This window comes from Lissotriton vulgaris, chromosome 4_1 (genome assembly GCF_964263255.1).
Source record: "Lissotriton vulgaris chromosome 4_1, aLisVul1.2, whole genome shotgun sequence".
NCBI lineage: Eukaryota > Metazoa > Chordata > Amphibia > Caudata > Salamandridae > Lissotriton > Lissotriton vulgaris.
Genome location: NC_141691.1, coordinates 1,818,859,136 through 1,818,884,484, shown reverse-complemented (window position 1 = coordinate 1,818,884,484; position 25,349 = coordinate 1,818,859,136). Strand labels below are relative to the sequence as shown.

The 25,349-nt window shown below is 42.1% G+C and overlaps 1 protein-coding gene across 1 annotated transcript in view; it reads left to right on the top strand.

Annotated features, from left to right (window-relative positions):
• CSMD3 (CUB and Sushi multiple domains 3) overlaps positions 1–25,349 on the top strand; it is a 2,596,150-nt gene that overhangs the window by 1,748,202 nt on the left and 822,599 nt on the right. The window contains exon 28 of the mRNA XM_086918068.1: positions 12,930–13,121. Coding sequence (XP_086774194.1) covers positions 12,930–13,121 — 192 coding nt within the window. The remainder of the gene's footprint in view (positions 1–12,929; positions 13,122–25,349) is intronic.

The following is a 25,349-nucleotide window of genomic DNA, read 5'->3' as shown; positions in this document are numbered from 1 at the left end:
ATGTTGGTGTTCCAACTTGCCTGTGTGGAGTGCGGGCTCAATTGCAGGGCAAACTTTGGATGATATATATATATATATATATATATATGTGTGTGTGTGCAGGCAGGCAGTAATGACACACAAGTAATCAAATGCAACTGTTAAAAGCATTGGATAAAATACAAGCAGATAATAATAATAAAACACATGCAAATAGTGACACCTTACAAGTCAAATAATAATAATGGGGCACACATTAGCAGATTATAAAAATGGCACATTCATAAATCAAATGCAAGAGAAAAAGGACACAAGCTAATAATAATAATACTGGACGTCCACTGCAAGCAAAAAGGCACTATTAAATGCAAGTAATCCAACACAAGAAATACACCCTGTCAAATGGAAGCAGGGAAACGTAAAATATATACACAGAATATATCAGATGATTATAACACTGAATACCTGAATGTGAAAACAGGCACACTCACACATCAGAATACCAATCAGAAAAAAATACCTCTCCGGCTGCAATAGCTTCATCTTAGCCTGCACAAGACTAGGGTTTCCCAAATGACAATCCTGGAGCCAAGAGACTTTTCAAACCCACAAATGCAATACTGAGCAGACGTGGCCCTCCCTCAGGAAGAGAGCCCAGTTTTTCCAAGTCAAGAGACTACAGTTTTATAGTACTCTCAATTCACTAGATGTTGCCGAGGAGACATCCTGTGTGCCAAGGACGCTTACTAGAGTTGGCCAATCTCCCACAAGTATTCAAAAGGCAAAGGATTTCTCATGTATTCTTCTGGTCTCCAACACTACATGTTTCCCATATCTTGCACCGGTTTGAGAAAGTACAAAACATTTCAAAAAGTATGAAAACACCCTTCAAAGAAGAAATAACCTTAAACACCAATAACCTAAATAACCGTGAGCAACCTGGGGTCTGCCTGTGTGTGCAAAACTCCGGAGTCAGAATTAAAGATGGCATGAGAGCATGTCAAAGCCAATAGTAAAAACTTTATAAAACTTCACAATGTACAACATAATGCACATTTGTGCACTACTGTTTTACAGCATCAAATACTTGATTGCCCAATGTACAACATAATGCACATTTGGGCACCACTGCCTATAACACTACACTCCGAGACAGAGAAGTACATTCCACACATTTTTCTCACTTATGCTTTCAAACGCACATCCCACACGTTCTGTTCCAGGCAAGGCTGGTTTGAAACACTTCTGCTCTGCAGCTTTAAGGAGACACAAAATGAAATCATAAGTTACAATAATAGTTCACAAAGAATGATGTGGTGAATTAAAACACTTAGAGCCCATCAAAACAATGGTGATGAGAGAGTCAATTGAAACAATGGTAGACAAAGATCATCACATGGTCCCAATACATTAGAGTGCCTATAGCACTACAACAATTACTATCATTGATGGATTAAACTGTGATCTCTGATCACAGCTTTTTCTTTATAAATTACCCCTGCAAAGCCCCAAAAATTGCTCTTTGCATATGAGCATTGACATTTTAGAAATTGAATCTGACATACACAAATCAGAATGGGAAATCAGACTCTTCTTATAAGAAGGGATACATTTAGTCTCTTCTCTTTTGGCACTGTAAGATGCTCTAACATGTTCCATTGGGGCCTAGCTAATAAGCCCCATGACCAAGAAGAAGAAAGAAATGAAAACCTCCCTAAAGAAACTGGGCACGGATATTAAAACCAAAAAAACACTCTTAATAGACAATCCAAAGACTTCTCAATAGTCGAATCTCTCAGGTGCATTTACTGTGAGTACCTTACTATAATTAGTAATCATGCACACTTATGGGTAAATGCTCCAAGAGGCAAATAAACACATTCTCTTGCTGCGTATCTTAGGTTTTCGGAAAAAATGATATAATATCTAGAATAAAAGCTGTAAAGGAGTTATTAAGACAAAACCCAAAGCATTTTTTGTTGTATTCAAGAAGTTATGCGCTTCATTATATACCCTGACCACAAATACTTCTTGAATTGATAATTTTTAAGTTTGTCTCTCTAAAAACAATCTCCGAACTTCACAAAGTCAACCTAAATAAACCTACTAAGACTAAAGAGATTATGGAAACTATGAAACTCATCTCAGTTGGTAATGGCCCAGGTTCTGACGACCTACCCACCAGGGTCTTCAATACCTTTGCAACTGTAATCCTTTCACCTCTTGATGCGGTCGTTAACCATTTTGCCTCTTCAGGTAGGGTACCTGGGACCACTGCTGACGCCACCATAGTGGTGATACTGAAAGAAGGTAAGGGCCATTAAATCAAAAATATTTAAGACCATTCTCACTGGTAAACATGGAAGCAAAAACGTATGCCAAACGCCTTGAATTACTTATTACAAACAAATTCATGTCTTTCAGTACAGTTTTGTTAATGGTAGACTAGCGAGTGATAGCATCCTCTCCTTCTGCAACATCATGGAAAAAGCTTCTCTCTCTCAAGCTCCTGCAGCTGCTGTTGTCCTGGATGGTGAAAGGGCTTTTTATAAAATCAAGTGGCCACAACTCAAAGGTGCTCTACACCAATATGTCCTTGGTGCTTCTTTATAAAAATGATCATAGCTCTATATGTGAATCCCTAATCTAGGATGAACATTATAAGATTCTCATCAGATTATTTGGCTCTCCAACAGGGAGGTCACAAAGGATACACTATGTCTCCTATTCTGTTTCTTGTATCCATAGTACCACTTCCAGTTCTGCTAAAAACCTCTCCTGATATTAAAGAAATGAGCTTAAAAAAGACCTAATGTAAACAGCTGTGTATGACCTAAACATCCAGATGACATTGTAAATTCACATTACTGGTACAGGTATACCATGTATTATAAATATTATACATAACTTTTGTGTTTTTGGCCCTTCTCCTTGCTGCGTTCACTGTGATGCCTCTTACTGTCTGAAGTGAGTTTCCATTTATTAGTAGATTGTATAGTTCCAGCCCTGATGACATGCCATCTACACGTTGAGATTATTTCAGAAATATGCATGACCTGTGGACAGACATTTTTGGATTTTTCTTAAGTAAAGAACTGTGACGCCTTCATTGTCCAGTCCATAACAGATTAAATTCAGATAAGCTACAGTAACCCCACATGATGACATGTCTTTGGGACATCAGTTGCAGAAAGTTGCATCGAGCAAAATTCATGACTCAAGTGGTGTGGCAGGATAATATTTCCATGGTAAGGTGTAGATGAAAAAAGAGACCAAAGAGAGGGGTATGGATTACACAAATATCATTATGTCCAGTATGCCATGCTACCTGTGATTCATTACATATTAGCATGACACTTTTTACTCTTGGGATAAAATTGGCCTTTCATAGTAGCTCTAACAAGAGGGTACGTTACTAAGGTTTTATCTTTATTTACTAACCTAGAGTGTAGTGAAGACTTATGACGTATGCTACTGATTTGAGAAATGTTTATATCCAATTGTATAGTTTAGTGTCAAATGGCTAGTGTGCTGATTGTCATCCTACTGTCAGGTGAAGATGCAAATGATTATCAGATCTAAGTGAAAATTTGTGAATATTAAGATGTTATCAGTCTAGCAATGTGAGTTTCAAGTTTGTTTCCTGATCAATTGGGATACTGGGGAAATAGTATAGACGTCTATTATGAGGATGATGCAGAGCTCAATAACAAACCCTTTATGAGTTGATAACAGAGAAGAAATCATGCCTTTTGCGCAAAGTTAGACATTAACAGACTCCAATGAGAGACTACCAGAAAATATAAATGACTGGAGTGGTGTGGCAGGGTAAAACCAGGGTAAGGTGCACAGTGGCAATGAATTCCTTTCACCAGAACAATGAAAACAAACAGAATGCAAGCTGCTGCTGTTTACATCCCGTGCTATTTTTCACTGTTTTGTTTTTAACTTGACATGCGTCCCAGCTTTCAAAATGGGCCCCAGGACTGAGATCACGTCTAAAGTCAGCGTACACTGGCATTTTTGGGGTATTTCGCATTATTTCCGCAAAGCAGATTACATGGATTTTTCCCTGGCTTGCTAGGGAGATGTCATCTTTTCGTGTTATATTTCCAGCCAAACGCAGCTCATTCTTTCTAGTGATAAATATCCACTCACAGCTGTCTATAATGTAAAAACACTGCAGCGCCAGTTCTTTGAGTATTTCAGACACAAGGTATGGCAAAACTGCCCCAGAAACAGGTCTTCAATTAAGCTGCAGCACTCACTTTGTGATAAGGTTCCACGGAACTAAAGTAGCTGCTAGAAAAGAAGTGAATCCACTTGTGAAATGCGTTAACACTCATAACTTTATGTATTCCCTAATACGAAATTTACACTCCAGACACATTTCGTGAGAGAAGGGTTTTAGGGCTTGTGTTTTGAGGAAATATTCTTAAAGAAAACTTTGGGCTATAGGGATTATCTTTCACAAATATATAGTATTTGTAAATGTATTTATGCACTAATTAATGGTTCTTTTACCTAAATGTTTGTGTTGTTTTTAAAGGAAAGATTCTTCTAAAACACCCCCCGTTTTCTAAGCTCTAAATTATCGTCTTTTAGAGGGGAGCACTCGAAGCTATTATAACTAGTCATTAACCATGACGTGCACTAGAGATGCATAGATAACTGGCATTTGTGAGTGTAATGTAGAGTGTACGGGGCATATTACCAAGCAATAGCGATAATTATCGCTATTGCTTGGTTAGCGGGAAACAAATATCGCCGAGCACCGAGGATTTTTACAATTTTTAATAGGCTTGGTGGGTGCTAGCACAAAAGTAAAGGTTCTTTTATTTACTGTGTCCTGAGAATATGTAGGTTGAACTTGCGTCTAAAGGGACAGTGGTGGTTTTTTCAAGGGTCTATACTCCTTTTTCAAGAAAGGTTAAAACAATTAATTTAAAAATTGCGTTCTTGAGAATACAAGTAATCAAACCTTCCTGATCCTCTCAATAATGACACTGGCTATGACGTGGAAGAACTTTTCCTGTCTCATCTTATTACTGTGATTGATTATGTGCTAGATGGTCACAAAATACATCAGCAGGTTGTCTGACTTCATAGAGGTCATACCATTAGAATCCATTCGATCATTAAACAAACTTAGCATGTTTTATTGTTCAGGTGACCTCTGACCTCGTGACCTTATTATAGAGCTCTGGGAGGCCCAACTTCCCTAATTTTATTAGCTGTGTATTTAACTAGGAAAGTAACCTAAATAATCAAGTCCTGCTAAATCTCATTAGAAACATTTAAATATGAAACGTTTCATCCTATCAAAATTAATACAGCTGCAAGACAGCCTAGAGAAATATAATAGTTGGTAAATAGCAGCCAGGTTTGTGACCCAACAGGGACACACAATCTACCTATTCAAAGTCCAATCCCATACACTGAACATCGCTGATTGAAGGAAATCCGCTTAGCTTGTGCTGCTTGACCTGTTGGTAATAATACTACTTCTAATGCTGATTAATATTATTAGAAGAAGAAGGAGAAGTAGCATGTGCTTAGTATGTAACACTTCCCTCTCCAACTATGTGGTTTGTAAGTGCTTTAGATAAGAGGTGTAAACCAATTTAATATTGCTCTATTAGTCGACCTCTGAGGCATGGAAGACTGCACAGGAGTTGTTACTCACTCAGCCATCGTGGCCACATAATTATATCCCCATCCCAGTCCGTTCTGGAAGCTAATATGGAGGAGCTTATGAATCTGCCACATATTAGACCAGAGATTAGTTTTCATACATTTTCATCAGTATGGTGTCCAAGATTCACATTTGGAAAGCACCCTTTCCAGCATACTCGGGCAGCTCTCGCTTGCCTCAGTGCTCATGCTGACCGGAGCTCATTTTAATGTATAGCATTAAAATGCTACTGCACGTCAGAATCTTTTCAACATTTCTGCAATGACACACAGGTTATTTTCAGTATTCTTCTTTTTCCCCAACCCAACAAGTCATTGCTTCTATTTAATCTACATTTTTAAGCAGGCACTAGTGTGAACGTAGATATGAGGATAGGTTTAGCATACATTTGATAACAATTTATAGCATACATTGTTTCGCCAAAGGACTGTCCTGGCACTAAAAAGATAACTGAAGGTACAAGCAGCACCTGAAAAAAATATTGTTGCTTGAAAAGTGGGTCTCATGGGGTTTTCAGAAGTTAATAAATTGGATCAGGCCCCTAAAGAGAAAGATTTAGGACCTGAGGTAAGAGAAATTAGATTTGGCTGCAATAGCCACTGCCTGCAATGATTGTTCAAAATCAACCTGGGTGACATGGAAGGATTAATACCACCACTGATGTTTCTTACAGAAGAGAGTCAGTGTATCAAGAGGAAAACAGAGGCAGGGGCAGAGGAGGTAGGAAAGTGTTACAACTCCATCTTAGACCATGTTCAGCATGAAGGAAGCAAAACCATCCAAAAGACAATCTGGCTTTTGTCTCCTCCTGAACTTTCCGCAACTCTATGATTTGGTATTATTGGTTACTTCAGGCCACAATCTATAAAAATACTAACCTAAACGTATGCCTCTGATTTACCTAGAATTATGAAATTCAGGTTATTCCTAACGTGTCTGAATAAATTCAGGAGTTATGATAATTAAATAATTTTAGTGGTGATTTGATCTTCTCTAGTGAATGGCCTGCTGTCAGTCCATGCAACATTTTTTCTTCCATATTTTAAATCATCATCATCAATAACTTTATTTCCATCACAAAGATCAAATAAAAAAGTACATAGCACATTATGATGAAATACAAAAATAGAATAGTTAGTTTTACATATTTAAAATGGCATAAAATATTTTAAAATCAGGAAGGATTAAAACAAAAATGTTAGGTGCATCATACAGTGCATCTGGAACGCGTAATCCACAGTGCATGCCTATATCTAGAAAGGCCAAAGACCACTACTCTACGTGTATCAAATCAATAAAATTCTCAGCACCTCAAGGTAGTGACCCGGGCCGATCAATTTGCATAAGGGGATTATCCATTTTTTCCTCTGAATTTTGTAATATGGACAAAAAAAAACAAATGCACAATGGTTTCAAAACTAGCGTGGCAAGTAGGACAGAAATCTTCATAAAAAGCACCATTGCACCTCTTTCTACAAAACAGTTTTGTTGGAAAGGTCTTGTACTGAAATTGGATAAATAATTTACGTGCCAGAGGGGGGACAATGTCATCAATCGTATCCTTAAAACGGGGGACAGAATTTGAGTTAAAAAAAATCACAGGTCAAGCGTCCTTCAATTTTGTCAGCACTTGAAGTGATGTAGCTTGCCAAAACATCTCTTTAAGCCTCACCATTGGTATGGTAAGAAGGCTTTCTGGGTTGATCCAAAACCCTTCCATCCCTAGCCTCCCCAATAGATCCTGTAATGATCTAAATGTTAAGTATGTTTCATGTGCAGAAAGCCATTAGTTATTCACTTAGGATGGGAAAGACCACTGACATTTGTAAATTTCCACGGGCACCCATAAATACACAGGTTCTATTTCTGAAAATCCGCATCTCTCATTTACAGGAAACAGAAGACATTGAGGGGTAGGGTGAGTAACCTTTTACACAAATCAGCACAGCCACTAAGGTTGATGAACTGCTTTGCGTGAAAGGGAGAAAGGGGAACAGTGCGTTATCTACTGAAGTGTAGTGCTGTTTTTCTCTCTCATTGCACACTTAGGCAGCCATGTGTCAACACACACAACCTTGCACCATAGCATAAGGGTGTGTCCATTATGTCAAGTGCAGGTATTGGACTGAAAAGTGACAGTTTTCAGTGCAAAATTTATGCTGTAATACATTTTTGACTTTGTGTCTATCCTGTACAGTACAGCACACATGCAAAGCTGGATAAATGCAGTGTTTTAAAACGTATTGCACAGCTATGCCTGCCTTGAGGAGGCATATATGTTTGCATAAATCCCTGACTTCCAATTTCAGTAGGAAGAAATTTACATCAAAACCTATGGATGGTTGCATGAAGATGCCAATGTTTCACTTCTGTAATGTCCCCTTGATGCTATGTAGCCCATAGCGCTACTTGTGCCACTTTGGCCATTATTACAACACAAATCCTGATTTGCACTGGGTAGCAAATACCACAACAACAAACCAGGGGCAAATTGTTATTAAATATGAGTCTTAATTGACTGGGCAAAGCATTTTGTCAACTGTGCCATTTCTGATCACATTTGCCTTTGAAGTTGTGTTAAACATAGATATAAACAGTATAGACAGCTGAGAAAAATGTTCCACACTGGAGGGCACTCGATTGATTCTTAGCCCTTGACTCCCTTGAATCGTGTATTGAAACATAACTTTTGGTTCTGAAGTCTATTTCTGTAGGCACTGATAATTACCAAAGAGCAATGCTTGCAGCTAACAGCACAGGCAAGGCATTTGCTTTTTAGAGTCATTGAAAAATGGACCATTTTAAATTATCTAATGGAGGAAAGTAATTTCTGAAATTTATTTCAAGCTACAAAACAATATGTCTTTTTCTTTTCTATCTGACTTTGCAGTAAGCAGTACAAATAATGTGCCCCTTGGATATTATAAAGTACAATTTTATAAGGTCACATTTGTTCCTGAACAAGTAGTGCAACTGTATCTCTCCTTGGATGTGTAGCCCAAACTCCAGTACTAGGGGAACTATTGACAGTGTTCAATTTGATTCCACAGTCCAGATTCTTTAACTCTCCATCCTTCTCTCCTTTTCTTATGTGAACATACTATTTGTGAAAAGGAAAGGAGAAAATGTATGTAATATGTAATCAATAAGTCTCTTGTTCTAGGTAGATAAGAATGTTACAAAAGGCAAGTAAGGCTCTGTGGATTCTGAGCCTTGTCTGGAAGAAGAAATAGTCAATAAATCCTGATTTTTTTTTCAATTGATGTATTTTCAGATCAGTAGAATGTCAATCCCATTCCAGGTTAAAGTCACATTCATACAAAAGCTGGCAGAGCTGCTTTTTTACAAGCGACGTTAGGTGTGTGTTAAATAGTGTTTAAATAAAGATTGCAGGCCTTTTTAATTTGTCAAAACTAGGTTCAACCAAAGGTTTCAATAATTTAAACTTGAGCGCAACCCCGGGTAGCTATGGCACAGAACAGAGCAGAAAGACTGTACTTACCAAAAATGTGTATGAAAACAGTTAAAATGTTACCAAGGAACTCCAGTTTATTAAATTATTAAATTAGAGTAAACATTAATGAACAAATTAAAAACAAGGAAAATCCAATAACGTGATCATGAGGTATGCATTTTTAAAGATTTACAAGAAAAAGCACCAAGAAACAGTAATGCCCCAATAGAAAGTACTGTTTGCGCATGACCAGGACCTGGGCACAATTTCTGGCCGACTCATTGGCGCATAGTCATATTAGCCAAGTAAGTTCATTCTGGTCAAAGTTTTTTCCTTTTCACTTAGTTTCTTAAATGAAACTAAAAATTCACAACAGCAGGGCAAGGCAGCAGGCTGTATCCAGGAAAGTCCCTTCAAAATCATTTAGACTTTTGTTCGAATTTTCTTTGTCACTGATTTGTCTACATGAAGCAGGCTAAATATACATTTAGTGGATGTGAAGCATTTAAATAACACTATCCTGCCTGAAGCACAATTTACTTATCTTCATTAATGTCTTCTGGTGGAAACTTTAATCACAGATTCCTCCCACTTTCAACCTCGCTCGCAATAGGTATGGGCAAAACTTAAATTATGCGTGCATAATATGCATAATTTGGGGGTTTCACATTATGCTTATTACCTGAAATCTCTGAAATAATACCATAAAGCAATTTTGCATAACTATGAACTAATTCCTGTAACAATTTGCCATGAAACTCACCATTCACAGTAAATGTTTATGCGAACAACAGAATACAAGTGCTTTGCTTTTAATTTTGCCCTTTTTTGTGCAAAGGGCATCCTTGCATCAATAATTGACTCGAGGATGCATTTTGCATGAAAATATAGTGATTTTCTTTTTCCTTATTTATTCATAATTTTCCCAAATTTAATGTAATAACTGGAAAATAAATTATGCAAATGTTGCTCACCTTACCTAGAAACCAGGTTTAATTTGTTAAAACTCTACAATAGCTCTTGTTTGCTGGTAGATGGTACCATTGGCATCTATCATATCTATGTCCTGCTTTCAGATGTCAGAAATCAGAACCACATATAGGCAGCACACTGACATCAGCTTATCCATAGAAATTTTCAATGCCCTCCAAAGCAGAGTGAGAGGCAGTTGAGGAATTGAACATATGAGAAATTGAGCTTCGAACTTTATTACCAACAAAATGTTCAACCCCCATTTTGGATTGTAGAGAGGAGCAGGAGTTGAGAAATATATGCTTATGCAGAGAAAAAGTGTTACTGAACATAAGTAATTTGTTCTACTTCTTGGCTACTTCTAACCACAGATTCCTCATATTTTTAATAAATACAGTGGAAATACTGCACAAAAATGGGCATATGGGAATTAGACGTTACACCAGGGACTTTTGCAGGACCAAGCTGGTGCAATGTCCCTACCTACCTGTGGATCTGAGAGTTGATGCAGTGATGCACAATGAAGGTATGGAGGAGCACCCACATAGTAGTTTGGCAACACTGGGATGCCCCAGCTCCAAAACCATGATAGCAGCTTTTGTGCTCTAGAGATGTGTCTGAAGGATCTCTAGACATGACTTCTTGGCAAAAGGGAAGAACAGCTTGATGCAAAGGTCCACATAAAAAGACCCATTGATGGACAAAATTGCCTTTCTTCACACCAACCAGTTGCTCCTTCATTCTATCAATATAAAAAAGTAAGTTCGACTACTTTCATAACAAAAGAAGCCAGAGTTTGAAGTTCCAACTTACCTGGGAAAAAGTGATATGCAGAATTTGGACAGACAATACCTGAAACTCCATGACCACAGAAAATGGCGAAATGCAATATCAAGATAGACTTGAGCTTTGAAAATCTCTGGATGCAACTTTTGTGGGTCTGTTAAATGTATCCCAAAAAATGAACTTAAGGAACGGGGCAGTTGGCACTTAAGGCCAAGTGCACTAAGCATTTTAACGGTTGCAAATGCTCCAATTCAGCACTTGTAACTGTTAAAATACGTATTCCTATTTAATAGTCCCATTTTAGACGTCTGAACATTTTTTCTGACTCCTAAAATGGGACATAATTTCGATATCTGGAACAGGCAAGTTATAGACGTCCATTCCAAGCACTAATTGAGTATCTAATGTATCAATGCCTGCAATCTGGTCACAAAACATTGCAGTTTTACCGACACCTCAAAGGAGGGTATAACCCATTTGTAAATGACAAGCGGTTCTCTTTATGAATGTGAAAAGTTGAAGAGGAAGAGGCAGTGGTCCCGTTGACAGCAAACGAAGTAGAAAACATTACTTTTTAAACTAATTTCTTTTATTGAAATGGACTACACTTTAAAAACAAGTTTGTCTAATTTAAAAACAATCACACACATGCTTTTCTACTGATCCCAGCACATTCAATATTCATTGTAGGGCCTCCAAATGTAGTGAGTAATACTTTGCAACTTACCTTATTAATATGCATGAGGTAGGTTGGATTCTCGCCACTACGATTCAGACTTTTAACAACTGACCGATTAGTACATAGGCTGGGCCTTAAAACCTTTACTGGTTCCAAAAATACTGATGGCATTTTGCCAATAGATATAAGTACATCTGGCCTTTATTTACTTTATCACAAGAGAGGTTTGTTATTGTATTTCTTACCTAATGGCTACATCATGAAAACATGTCTGTCTGGATTAAATTATTATGAGCCAGCTAACCATTGGATGATTAGCATGTTTACACTTGTTCACCTTCATTGTGTTTTTAGTTTCTAGTAGGGGCTGGATGTAATGTACTGTGTACCCATTCTTCCTATACGTTCTCAAGCTGAAAATGATAGGGCTGCCTCTAGGCAGTACCATTGGCAGTCAGATTGTTTTCTGACGCCTTAAGATTTTTCTGCATGCAGGACCACAGTTCAGTATCTAAGTCCTCTCATCTACCATGCACTAGGACACTATTATATCAAGCCTTGGTCAAGATATCTGACCTCCAAGTTATGTATATAAATATTTTGTGCACATGGTGAGCTAATCAAACATGCTCAGGAATCATTATCACAAAAGCTGTTTTTTTAAGATGCAAATCAATATCGGTCTATTTTGGGCTTCTATTGAGCGCAAGAAAATAAATATTCTGAGGGGGAAAAGGGAATAGTCTTATAGTTACAATAGGGCTCACAGAAAGCAAAAACAGGGAACCTGTGAAAGGTAGGTGAACATGTGGTGTGTTCTGATTAAACATACAGGTTAGAATACGACGCTCTTGGGTCTGTTTTTACTGCCTTCAATGTGTTGGAGATGGCATTTACAAAAGGTATCACATCAAAATGTTCCAAATTATCACAAAAATAGTAAACCGTAATGCTAACTAACTCTGTCGTGCAAATGCGAACAAGCCCACCCACCCTGCCCGCGTCTTCACACTTCTATAACAGAAAATAATGCTTGAAAGTGTTAACAAATTAACACACATGTTTCTAATTATACAGCAGGGCCAGTGCTACATGGATCATTGAGCGGATGCAGAACTGGTTCTCTTTCAATATATGGTTTTTCGGCTATTCTTGGTGTTTGATTCTTTCTATTTGAACGATAACATTACTTCAGCGATTAAATAAGTCAATTTGTTAATGCACATATCTGCATACTTTTGAAAAAGTGATATCTTTGGCATTCAAATATATCACTGCATACAAAAAACAGTATTTTAAAACACAAAAGTAATTACATTATATTGCTATTAACATATTTTCGGTGCTCTGTCATTGTATCACAGGTTCTGTGGCTACAGCGTGTCGTGATCCAGGGGTTCCAATGAATGGAACGCGAAATGGCGATGGAAGAGAACCCCATGACACAGTCATATTTCAATGTGACCCCGGATATGAACTTCAAGGGGAGGAGCGGATCACATGCATTCAGGTTGAAAATCGTTTCTTCTGGCAGCCCAGCCCTCCAGTGTGCATCGGTAGGTCATATTGAATACATTATGAACATTAGTCCCCTGGAACAGTATGCTATGAACTAAAATTACAGTAATGTGATATGGCTGAGATACCCGCCACCCCCTCTCAACACAATCCCCAAGGATGGGAAACCGGAAACAGTTCTGAACTTTTGGAAGACGGGAGGGAGTGACCCTCCCGGCCGTATTTATTAAAATATGAAACAAAATTAAAACATTAAAATAACAGTTTCATATTATGTACAATTTCATTACCACATTGCGATGTTTGGCTAACCTTAACATATTCTCTAATACAAAGGTTCTCCTAGCTGAACTAACATCCTACAAAACAGTTACCTTGAAATTTTGAAATTGTACATCCTAACGTTTAAGGGCCAATGGCAAGGTCGTAACCGGTGTCAAGATCCCTAAACCAGAAATATCCCCCTCACTTGTGAGGGGCGACCGCACAGAGGTGTACCTCGAGTGCAACTACCAATTTCCCTTGACTTGACGGGGGCCCCAATAAACTCGACGCCACTTAAAGGTCGTCCGAGGACTCGTGTGAGGTATCTAGAAGGTAGCGTAGACCCCCCCCCAAACCCCACACAACTTACCGCATCTGCCGTCGCAGATGACCTGGCCCCGGGAAATTCTCCAGGAGGGGGCTGTAGCCCCTCCTACCCAGGAAGGGGCCTTGACCGCCTTTCCTTTCCTTTCGGCGGCCCATCCTTAGAAGGGACCGCCTACCCCGTTGAGGGGCCAATGGCCACCTCCCTCGAGCGCTCCCATCCGTAATGGGTGACGCCCACTCATAGGGATCTTCCAATTAGTGCTCACCGATCATAACCTTACCACCCGACCAAAATAAATACGACAGTTCTAAACTAAATGGCTAAATTACTTAAAGGACAGTTAAGAGCAACCACTTTATTAAAAGCATGCTACTGATCAACACTAGAGCAGGATAACTTTATTTGCAAAACATACCACAATTGACCATTTCTTTATTGCATATTCAAAGTTATCACGATAATAATCCGGTACCTGTAAAACACAAGAGTTATCACATCAAACTTATTCAAAACCACTTGCTGTCCTCAGGGGCTGGTGGGTGGGTCAAAATTGGCTCTTCGTTCCGTCTCGAGCCCACGTGCAGCGAGGTGGTGCAGCTTCAGAGCACAGGAACAAGAGGATGCTTCCTTGGCTTGTTGCTCCTTTTATCCGTCTTCAGGGCGGGCGTAAACCCGCCCCGGCCTGCCCCGTGGGCGTGGCCCGGCCTCGTCAGTGTCTAGGCCAGCCCACTCCAGGGCGGGAAAAGGCGCGCCCCGGCTACGCCGCTTCGGGCATACCAGCCGAGACTCGCCTCCCGCCCAAGATGGCTTCCCGGGGGGATCGTGGTACTCTGCCATACGTTCGGGGGGACCGAATGGTCACCCCTTTCCATATGGCTGAGATACCCGCCACCCCCTCTCAACACAATCCCCAAGGATGGGAAACCGGAAACAGTTCTGAACTTTTGGAAGACGGGAGGGAGTGACCCTCCCGGCCGTATTTATTAAAATATGAAACAAAATTAAAACATTAAAATAACAGTTTCATATTATGTACAATTTCATTACCACATTGCGATGTTTGGCTAACCTTAACATATTCTCTAATACAAAGGTTCTCCTAGCCGAACTAACATCCTACAAAACATTTAACTTGAAATTTTGAAATTGTACATCCTAACGTTTAAGGGCCAACGGCAAGGTCGTAACCGGTGTCAAGATCCCTAAACCAGAAATATCCCCCTCACTTGTGAGGGGCGACCGCACAGAGGTGTACCTCGAGTGCAACTACCAATTTCCCTTGACTTGACGGGGGCCCCAATAAACTCGACGCCACTTAAAGGTCGTCCGAGGACTCGTGTGAGGTATCTAGAAGGTAGCGTAGACCCCCCCCAAACCCCACACAACTTACCGCATCTGCCGTCGCAGATGACCTGGCCCCGGGAAATTCTCCAGGAGGGGGCTGTAGCCCCTCCTACCCAGGAAGGGGCCTTGACCGCCTTTCCTTTCCTTTCGGCGGCCCATCCTTAGAAGGGACCGCCTACCCCGTTGAGGGGCCAATGGCCACCTCCCTCGAGCGCTCCCATCCGTAATGGGTGACGCCCACTCATAGGGATCTTTCAATTAGTGCTCACCGATCATGACCTTACCGCCACAGGCCGGATAGTTGACCGGCTATCCGGACCCCCCACAACACTCCTACCTAAAGGTCATGTCTTAAAGTCTTTAGCCAAGCTATACAGTCCCCTATGAGTAACTCGTTCCCCACCCGGGACACATGAACACCATCCCCCAAATACATACTGTCACCAGTAATACAACCATGCGAAATGGAATGCAGTGTATTGGAACGGAACAATCTACTCACTTTGTTATTAATTTTCCTTACTGAATGATTCAGAGCAGAAACAGAAATAGCCCCCCGCCATACTTTTCGTGGGATCATATGTGACCATGCAATCGTGCACCCTGGAACTCTCCTCGCCAACCAACTTACAGTGGAAAGCATCGCCTCAAGGAGAAGTCGTCTACCAGTGGTGACCAAATCATTGCCCCCAAGATGTACTATGATTATAGACGGCGGTGACCTCGTCCGCCCTAGCAAACCCTCAAAAAATGATTGAAACTGGTCAATACAGAGTCCGCCCTTTCCGTAGAAGGACATACTGTACCCGTATTCCCCAGCCACGTGAATCATGTCACCTGCTTTGAATACGTCCGCGGCACGCCTCACGTATGAGTGGCCCACGACCCACACCTCCTTTTTCACAGCCGGTGAAGTCTGACCGCTGGCCCGGTGTTGGGTCGACTGCATAGTCCGCCCCGCCTCGTAGGCTTGCGCAACTGAAACCAAACAAAAACAACAAGCGTGAGTACATCATTACAGCTTCACAACATGTGCAACCGCACATACCTCTTATAACAATTGGAGGACCAACGCCCCACACGTTTAATTTGTTCGACATTCAGCCCCCTGGCTGTAGCCTCTGTAGCAGCCCCTATCCGAAAGGAATGGGTCCCAAACTCGCCCGGGTTCAAGCCCGCAGCCGTAATCGACATCGCAAGCACCCGCTGAAACTGAAACCTCGTCAGTGGGGTGGTGTCAGCGTGTCTCAACAAGGTCCCCCCCCATGATGCCACCCTTTGTGCCAAATATTCCTCTACACAACTCACCGGGCACATGGAGGACCCGGGGATCCTTTGTATGATTATGCAATCACCCATTGCACCCTGATTGGTCTTGGACCTGACGAACGAGAGAGTCATCGTCTCCCCTCTGATCTGAACGTGCTCTTGGCACAGTCCCCCCATCACGTCCTGCTTGTTCCTCGCCACTAGTTCGCTTACTCGCATAGCCCCATGGAATGCCAGCGTAAAAGCGGCTCGGAATAACACCGTTTCATACTGGGATGAACATGTTGCAGGGAGTCTAGATAATAACAGGGCCAACCTATCCAAACCTATCGGGCGCCTTTCATCTACTCTGCGACCCTCAAGGCGTTGCCACCCACGTAGCGCTTTTTGCACAACGAAAGACGCTGTCGGGTCCTGGATCCCATGAGCCCTAGCCACAAAGGAAATGGCGGCCCGATGCCTCTGGGCCGTAGCCACTGATTTGCCTGCCTGACGTAAAGACAGCAGGAATTTCACTACCAACTCCTCCTGGCCCCAAAGCTCCCCTCTAGCCGCCCCAAAAAGGCCCAATAGGAACGGAACGCCCCTTCATATGCCTTCCTCGTCCTGGGTGCTAAACTCTCTCCCACGAGGTTCTGTAGTTCTGGGCACCGAGAGACCAGAGAGCTTCGGGAAAGGGTGCTGCCACCGGGTCCGCTGTGGGCAGAAAACCCCAGAAGGCCTGCATATGAAAACGAGAAAGCGCATCAGCCGCCTGGTTCATCACCCCCGGGACATGTCTTGCCCTAAATAGTACATTCAATTGCATACACAATAACACAATTTCCTTGAGCAATCTCAGAATCCATTTGCATCGTGCTGCCTGGCTATTGATACACTCAACAACGGTCATGTTATCAGACCAGAATACCACAGAGTGTTCTCTGAACCCCTCGGGCCAAGTTCTCAGGGCCACCAGTATGGGAAAAAGTTCTAGGAAAGCAATGTTGCTTGTCAGACCACTATCATGCCACCATGACGGCCATTTTTGTGCCGACCACTGAGTGCCGAATATGGCACCAAAACCAATGCTCCCTGCCGAATCTGTCCACAGCCCTAGCTCCTCAGAGGACACGGCCGGTTTGTTCCAGACAATTCGACCATTGAAATCCGCCAGAAATGCCAACCAAATGCGCATGTCCTGGCGAACCTCTGCCGAGAGCCTTGTGCGATGATGACCCTCCCTCAGGCCGACCATGGCTTGAGCGATCGAGCGAGAAAAGGGGCGGGCCATCGGTATAACTCTCAGGGCAAAATTCAACTGTCCCACCAATTGCTGTAATTGATGTAGCTTCACCTTAGACTCACTTATACACATTTGCAAGGATGCCCTGAATCTTAACACTTTGTCATCTGGTAAACGAAAACAACCTTCTTTGGAATCGAGCTCGATCCCCAGAAACTCAAGGCAAGTCGAGGGACCCACAGTCTTACCTGGTGCCAATGGCACGCCAAACTGATTCATCAAGACACAAAATGCAGTCAAGGCCTGTCCACATTCTGGATCCCCGGCTGCCCCCAGAAACAAAAAGTCATCGAGATAATGCATAACATGTTTAAACCCCGTCTTCCTTGTGAAGACCCATTGCAGGAAGCAACTGAACTTTTCGAAATAGGCACACGATATAGAGCACCCCATCGGCATACACCTGTCCATGTAGTAGTGACCCTGAAACATGAAACCAAGGAGACGCTGATCGTCTGGATGTACCGGGAGCAACCGGAACGCTGACTAGATATCAGATTTTGCCATCAGCGCTCCGGGCCCCAGGCGATTCAATATGGCTACGGCCTCATCGAAGGATGCGTACCGCACCGAACACACTTCCGGGTCTATTGCCTCGTTTACGGAAAGACCACGTGGGGCTGATAAATTATGTATCAGCCGAAACTCACCCGGGTCCTTCTTGGGGACCACCCCTAAAGGGGAACAAACAAAGTTAGCAACTGGTGGCACATTAAATGGACCGGCGACTCGACCTCGAGCCACCTCTTTCCCGATCTTTTCCTGTACCACGGTCGTATGCTGTAAGACCGATATCTGGTTTTTACATTTTTCTATACCCTGAAACTCCCTCACCGGGATGCGGAAACCATACGAAAATCCGTCCCGTAACACCCCAGCGGAAGCGTGATCCGGGTATTCACTGAGCCAGGGAATCATTGCCATGGTATCAATCGGAGTAGGTAAAGGCGCCCCTCGGACTATGTCAGACCTGTTTGGCGCCTCCTCTACCCCCGTTATCACCCGTTTTGGCTCTGCACATGGACTCAGGATGGGATGATTGCCCGCACCCCCCACATTCGTGCCTAAATTTGCATGACCCCTGGGGCCTAGTACATTTCCCCCTGTTAAAGTTCCAACAAACCCCCCTTTTACCTGCGTTGCCGATTGGCCTCGAGTGATTGTCGTTACTCGTACTTGATCGAAAGGGCGTCCCCGCATATTGGCGGGAGGATTCACCCACGTAACTCCCTACCAATGGCACCTTCAACATACCAGAATCCTCCATTTTGGACCAGGACACAGAATCATAACAATCCCACGTTAAGTTTTTATCATGCTCTTTTGCTTTTCTGAAAATATTGTCGTAACAAAACCAATGGTTGCCCTCGTGAGATACTGAATACCCCATGATCCGTGATTGATAAATCGGCAATTCGGGCAGCAATTCGGGCCTGCGTTCACCCAAGATGGATGTAAAAACCCCCCATGCTTTGCCCCAATTACCAATGTTTTCATTTACCTTAAAGGCGGCCATCTTTGCGCGCCAAACACTCGGATGCATGAGCTCCTTTTGACTCTTAACATGCTCCATCTCATAATGATCGGTAAGCAACGAGAAGATGTTTATATACTCCCCTGCCCATATCTTCTCCTTGATAGCCAGAGGGACATGTTGACCCAACTTTTCCCTTCGAGAGGGTGCCGACTCATCCCTCGTAATCGGCAATGGCCGCTTACCTGAACCGGAAGCTGTATCTGCGACTGGACCTGACCCAGGTGGTTTCTCAACTGCCGCAGCCGGCGATGGTGCCTTCGTCGCTTCCTTTGTTTCCCGCAGCTGTTTCATCAACACCTGCGCGTCGTCAGCCGTGGCGCCCTTGCTACCTTTACCCAACCACGCTGCTAATTGTGGTGCCAGCTCGGGCGGCATATCCTCCCCGGACACGGGGGTGACCACTACGGGAATCGGATTTCCTTCCTCCGGGACCGGAGTGGGTGCTTCGAGCGGGGTACAGGGAACTGGGACGTCTCCCCCAGCTGTTCCCCTCCTGGGCCTCTTGCCTTTTCCTCCTGGAGCTGTTCCCGCCAGAGGACGTTTCGGCCCCCCTTCCTCGTCTTTCTCCGCCATTCGCTTCTTTAGGTCGGTCACCTCTTTCATGAGAACACGCAGCATCTGCTCGGTAGTCATTCGCTTTCCCGCCTTCTTAGGCATTCTCCGACAGAGTATCTGCAAAACAAACAAGAAGATTATAACGCTCAAAATTGGCTCTCCGTTCCGTCTCGAGCTCAAGTGCAGCGAGGTGGTGCAGCTTCAGAGCACAGGAACAAGAGGATGCTTCCTTGGCTTGTTGCTCCTTTTATCCGTCTTCAGGGCGGGCGTAAACCCGCCCCGGCCTGCCCCGTTGGCGTGGCCCGGCCTCGTCAGTGTCTAGGCCAGCCCACTCCAGGGCGGGAAAAGGCGCGCCCCGGCTACGCCGCTTCGGGCATACCAGCCGAGACTCGCCTCCCGCCCAAGATGGCTTCCCGGGGGGATCGTGGTACTCTGCCATACGTTCGGGGGGACCGAATGGTCGCCCCTTTCCATTCTCCTTTCGCTCTGTTCTCTACAAATCCATAGTTGCTGTATTTGCACAGACGTATGTCTGTATGCAATTGAGTTAGTGTAAATATTTGTGTGTATTAATTGATCAGAGAGTCTTTCTAGGACTATGCCTCTTAGTGTTTGCCTGAGTGGATCTCAGTGCATGCAAATGTATGTGTTTGTGAATTCATTAACATAGCTCGAGCAACTGTCACAGAGACATAAATATTTGTTAGGGAGAGGAAACATAAACAGACGTTCTAAAAAGATGGTGGTAAAGGATTTGTTTCCTCCTTCCCAGGTCTCTGTGAATGAAGCTCATCTCTCTAGAATAGTTGCCCATGATTCTAAACTCCCTGATTCCTCCCACTGTAAAATGTGTAGCTTCCTCGTTCACTACTTCCAGCTTCTGTCTCCTTCTTAACACTTGCACTGGCTCCTTGCCTCTCTCGCTCAGGTCTTCTGAAGCAATGACTAGAGGCTTAGTCCAAGTAACCACATATCAAAATAACTCCATCCCATTTCATACAAGCTTTTAGGAACGATTACTGTATACACATACATTTCCTTCCAATATATTTCCTTTTGTATGCAACATTTATAATAATTATATTTTAGTCTTTTACTAAAAATGTACATTCTTTATTTCCGTGGGTATAGTGTGGTGTTATTTTTTTTTTTAAACATAACACCACACAAACACTCTGAGGTGTGCCTAGTTCTCAGGATGAGCTAATAAAGATGACCTACGGTACACTTTATTAAAACCTGCTTATCACTTTTGGTCCTTTATCTTGGGCAGTGCGACCTCTCAGTCCCATGAAGACAATGACATCCCCACTGTGGCCCTCATTACATTGGGAAGAATAGGTTGGGTTATTTTTAATGCGTGGCAAATACTGTTACTGCAGGCTGGTTTTTTTCCAAATGTGGTAAATACCTGCTCATTCAATCTGCCAAAATATATAAGGGGAAAACTGCACGGATGTGAGGTTTATCACACAACTCTAACCCCTGTACAAACATTTGTTGCATAACTTGATTAATTTTAGTCACTGTGTACTATCTTTCTGGCAAAATATATATTCATGTTCAATTAACCAGATGTGAGGACAGTGAGATAATGTACACTACAAATGATTACAACGTTCCACGGATTTTCTTGCAGGAACTATGGTCTGACTACTGAATTCAAATAGGGCTCATGATCATACATACTATCAAAAACAAAGATAGAATTCACCAGAACTACTGCTTTAACGCTTTAAATGAGGGCGGAATTCGACCGTGATGTGGCAAAATTCGACGCGTGTGCATAACGGACGGCTCCCGGCCATCTGAACCACACGCCGACCGTGACGTCGGACGGCCCTGGCCGTCCAGTTCATCCAAAGGGTTAAAGGTCAACAGAATGAGTTTTAGTTAATCTACTCTCCATTTTGTTCATGCCATAAAATGACATTGCAAAAGCATGAAATTCTAATATGTCAAGTTTGTATGACTTCGATTGGATACATGAATTGTGTGATGTGTGTACAGGTTGGTCAAAATGCAGTTTTATCACATAATGTGAACATAACATGTTGCGTGATGTGACCCGAATGGAATGTTGTAAACTGTTTTACATTCAATAACGTCACTGAACAGAATCAAAATCTATATTGTACATCTTGGTGGTATATGCAAATCACAATGTTCATTCATTAAACAGCTCTCGTACAGCTACATTTATCTTTATATTTTATATCTCTATTTGACCATACTGCTCTATATTTTGATTGGTTTAATTGATTAATGGCAGGGATCAGAATCATTTATTATTTGAGTATAATTTAAAGCACAGTGGGTAGGCCACAATAGCAAAAAAAAGGGAAATATCACATAAAATGCTCACTGTAAGCAATAATTTAAGACATACTCTCTACCACAAACTTGGTTGGATGATGGCCTAAAAAGATCATGCAAGAATGGTACAATGTTACCATCTTAAAGGGTTGTAAATGGTTGTTTGTCAAAAGATCTTTAAAGCCACGTGTTACTTTTTTTCTGGAAAAATATCAGTATTTGGAAACATATTTAAAGTAAACAACAAAACACAGCAAACCAGATGAAACAAAACACCACATCAACAGTCAAATTAGCAAGCATCTCATTACAAACTTACATTACAAAAACAACACAAAAATGAACCCAAACACATCACCAGCCCAATGAAGTGTCACATAATAAATGTACATGAACATTCTATTCACACAATATCACATCAGTAAACCGTTTACGATGTAGTAGTGAATGGTGCTTGAACAAGCACTAAATTAACTAACCTCTGTAGGCAATCTGCCTTTTTTGCATGGCAATCCCACTTTTATCATCTTTTGCAGAAATATAATTTTTACTGGCTTCAAAACTGTGCACCTACCCCTGTTAATCAGAGGTATAATGTTGGGTACTTTTCTTTTTAACATGATGACATTGGTATTCTTCTAGTTGCCATATTTGACTTACCCTTAAATCCTAGTATATTATACAAGGTGTACCAGGGCCTGTAAGTTAAAAGTCAGTAGTAGACTGTAGAACCTGCTGTGCCATCTACTACAGTGACAGTGCAAAACATGGATTCAGGCTTACCAGTGTAGTCTAACTGTAACGGTGTAAAAACTGCAATTCGACCTGTCAAACCAAACCTTTTTGACAGGTCAAAACTTCCCTTTTAAATAGTAATAAGTCACTCATACGTAGTCCGTGCAGCCCACAAGGCTGAGTGCATGATCATCAAAAGTAAAACACGTAGTAATTTATTGTTAGCATGTTCTTACAGCGACTAGCACCCACAAGCCATTTTTCAATGTGACAGGTCTAACTGTCTCTGTACAAAACCAGTGTACTGTTTAAAATACTAATACAGTGTCTTGGGAATGGGCCTAGCTAAAAAAAAATACTGAAACAACCCTTGGTTGATAGGCATTACAAATTCAATATAACTGTGAAGTCAAATTCTGAATAAATATTAACAAAACGTAACTTTTTGAAATATACCTTTTCCCTGCCTGAAGTTCCTGGAGGCGAATTTGCATATGCTCTCCTTCTTGCGGCTAGTGATTAGCATTTGAATTGGTGTGAAAGGCCCCCAGGAGAAAACAAAATAGGCTCGAATGGGCAGAGATGACTCCTCTGAAGCTCGCAGAATACACAGGGCAAAGACTGTACCCATCCTCTTTAACACTATAATGTCCAATCCTGCTTGAGAGGTCTGCTGGTTTTACATGTAACACCAAAGGCACACTTTAAAAGTACAAAGAAAGATACCAATACATTTCTTCTGTATACCTGTTTGGAAGGTGGAAAATCCTGCTTTGTTTTTACTAGACCTACATCTCTGAGGTTATTGTGGATTTTAGTGTCAGATGTTGGAAAACACTAGGATTACCATAATACCATAATACAATGCTTACACATACCCCAAGCCCTCAGAGACCAAGTTTAATATGGATGAAGACGTTCGCCCCGGGAACTTTTACCACTTGGTTAGGGCATGCCCCGTAGTCATTACCATCCACCAGCTAGTGCCAGGCTTAAATGTGCTCTTCACCAGCAGGCTAGACTACAGAATCATGCTTTACGTGGCAATCACTGCGTGCCTACTGAAGAGACTCCAAACAATACAGAACTGATCAGCAAGACTCATACTCGACTTCCCCAGAAGGACCTACATCTCACTCCATCTCAGGAAGCTGCACCTGCTCCCAATTCAAAAGAGTTGCCAGTTCAAGCTGCTGATCCGCCCCTACAAGGCTCTGCATAATGAAGGACCAGCATACATCAAAAAATGCCTAATCTTTCACCAACCATCCAGACTCCTCGGCTCAGCCTCCCTCTCCATCGCAAACACCCCACAGATCCATTGAGCCTACAGCAGAGGATGCTCCTTCTCGCACCTGGCAGCCCAGGCAGCCCTGGCCTTGAACAATCTCCCTCTGCACCTCAGAACCGCACTGTCACTCCAACAATTCAGACAACACCTAAAGACCTGGTTGCTCGAGTAATCACACCCATGCCGCAGCGATTAGCCCCAACGCCTCAGGAACCTCACGGGTGATTTGCTGCACTCTACAAACGGCTGATTGAATCCTGATCAATATGTATAAAATTCTTGGAAGCACACTCTGTATGGGGCTGGTTCCTCTGTGTGCCCACTTCTGCACAAATATAAAAGTGTTCTGAGGTTGATTACATCTACAGTACCTTTAATACCCTTAGCTAAATGGAGCTGTGATTACTCTGAAGTAGATTAAACAGAGCTTTTAGAAATGCATTCTCAGCATGGAAAACATTGCTAAAGTCCCATAAGTCATCCCCATATGCTGCGGCCCCTCTAGCTTTGGGTCTGTAAACCTCCAGTGCTGGTGATATTCATGTAGCAGTAGTTGATTTAAAGTTCTCCACTACACTTAACACAGAATGTTGGAGGACTAACTGGCTCTTAGCGATTGGTGAGGACCAGTACTTAGTTTTTGAGATTTCACCCCCAGATAATCAAAATACAACACTCTTTCTATCGCTTCCTCACCCACTGTCAATAAACGCTGATTAAAAGTCATGGACTTAGTTTTGAGCATCTTGAGAAACCCACAAATTGGTCTAGAAGGTATTGAAGACCCATTATGGTTTGGGATATGAGCAAAGTATCATCAACAACAAAAAGAGCAGGGAACCTTACTCCAGCCATTTACAGGCATTATGATAGGCAATCCCTCCATTAATATAAAGCAACAAAAGAGTTGGTGCTAAGACACCCCGCTGCATACCCGCATTATCAGCTGGGATGCGATCAGTTAAGTAACCATCTTTCCCCATCTGACCTTGGCATAAGTGTTGTTATGGAGTCTAACAGGAGTGTAGAAGTTGTTTTCTGGTACGCTCATTGAATTTTAGTATTGTCCTTAATTTATGGAATTTTATCAATGCAGCCAGTAGAAAGATAAAGGCAACACAGAGATGCACACTCTCTGTATTAAGCGTTTTTCAGTAAATAAGAAGAAAGTGAAATATCTTGCCTATAGTGCTCACGATCTCTCTAAACACGTATCGTCCTATCTTTTTTTAAGTGTCTTAACTTTGAATTGCAGTGTGGAGATGTAAGGCCTTCTTATTTGTACAGTACTGCCCGTTCTTTATACCCTGTCAACAGTTGCCGCTGAAAGAATGGGGTGAAC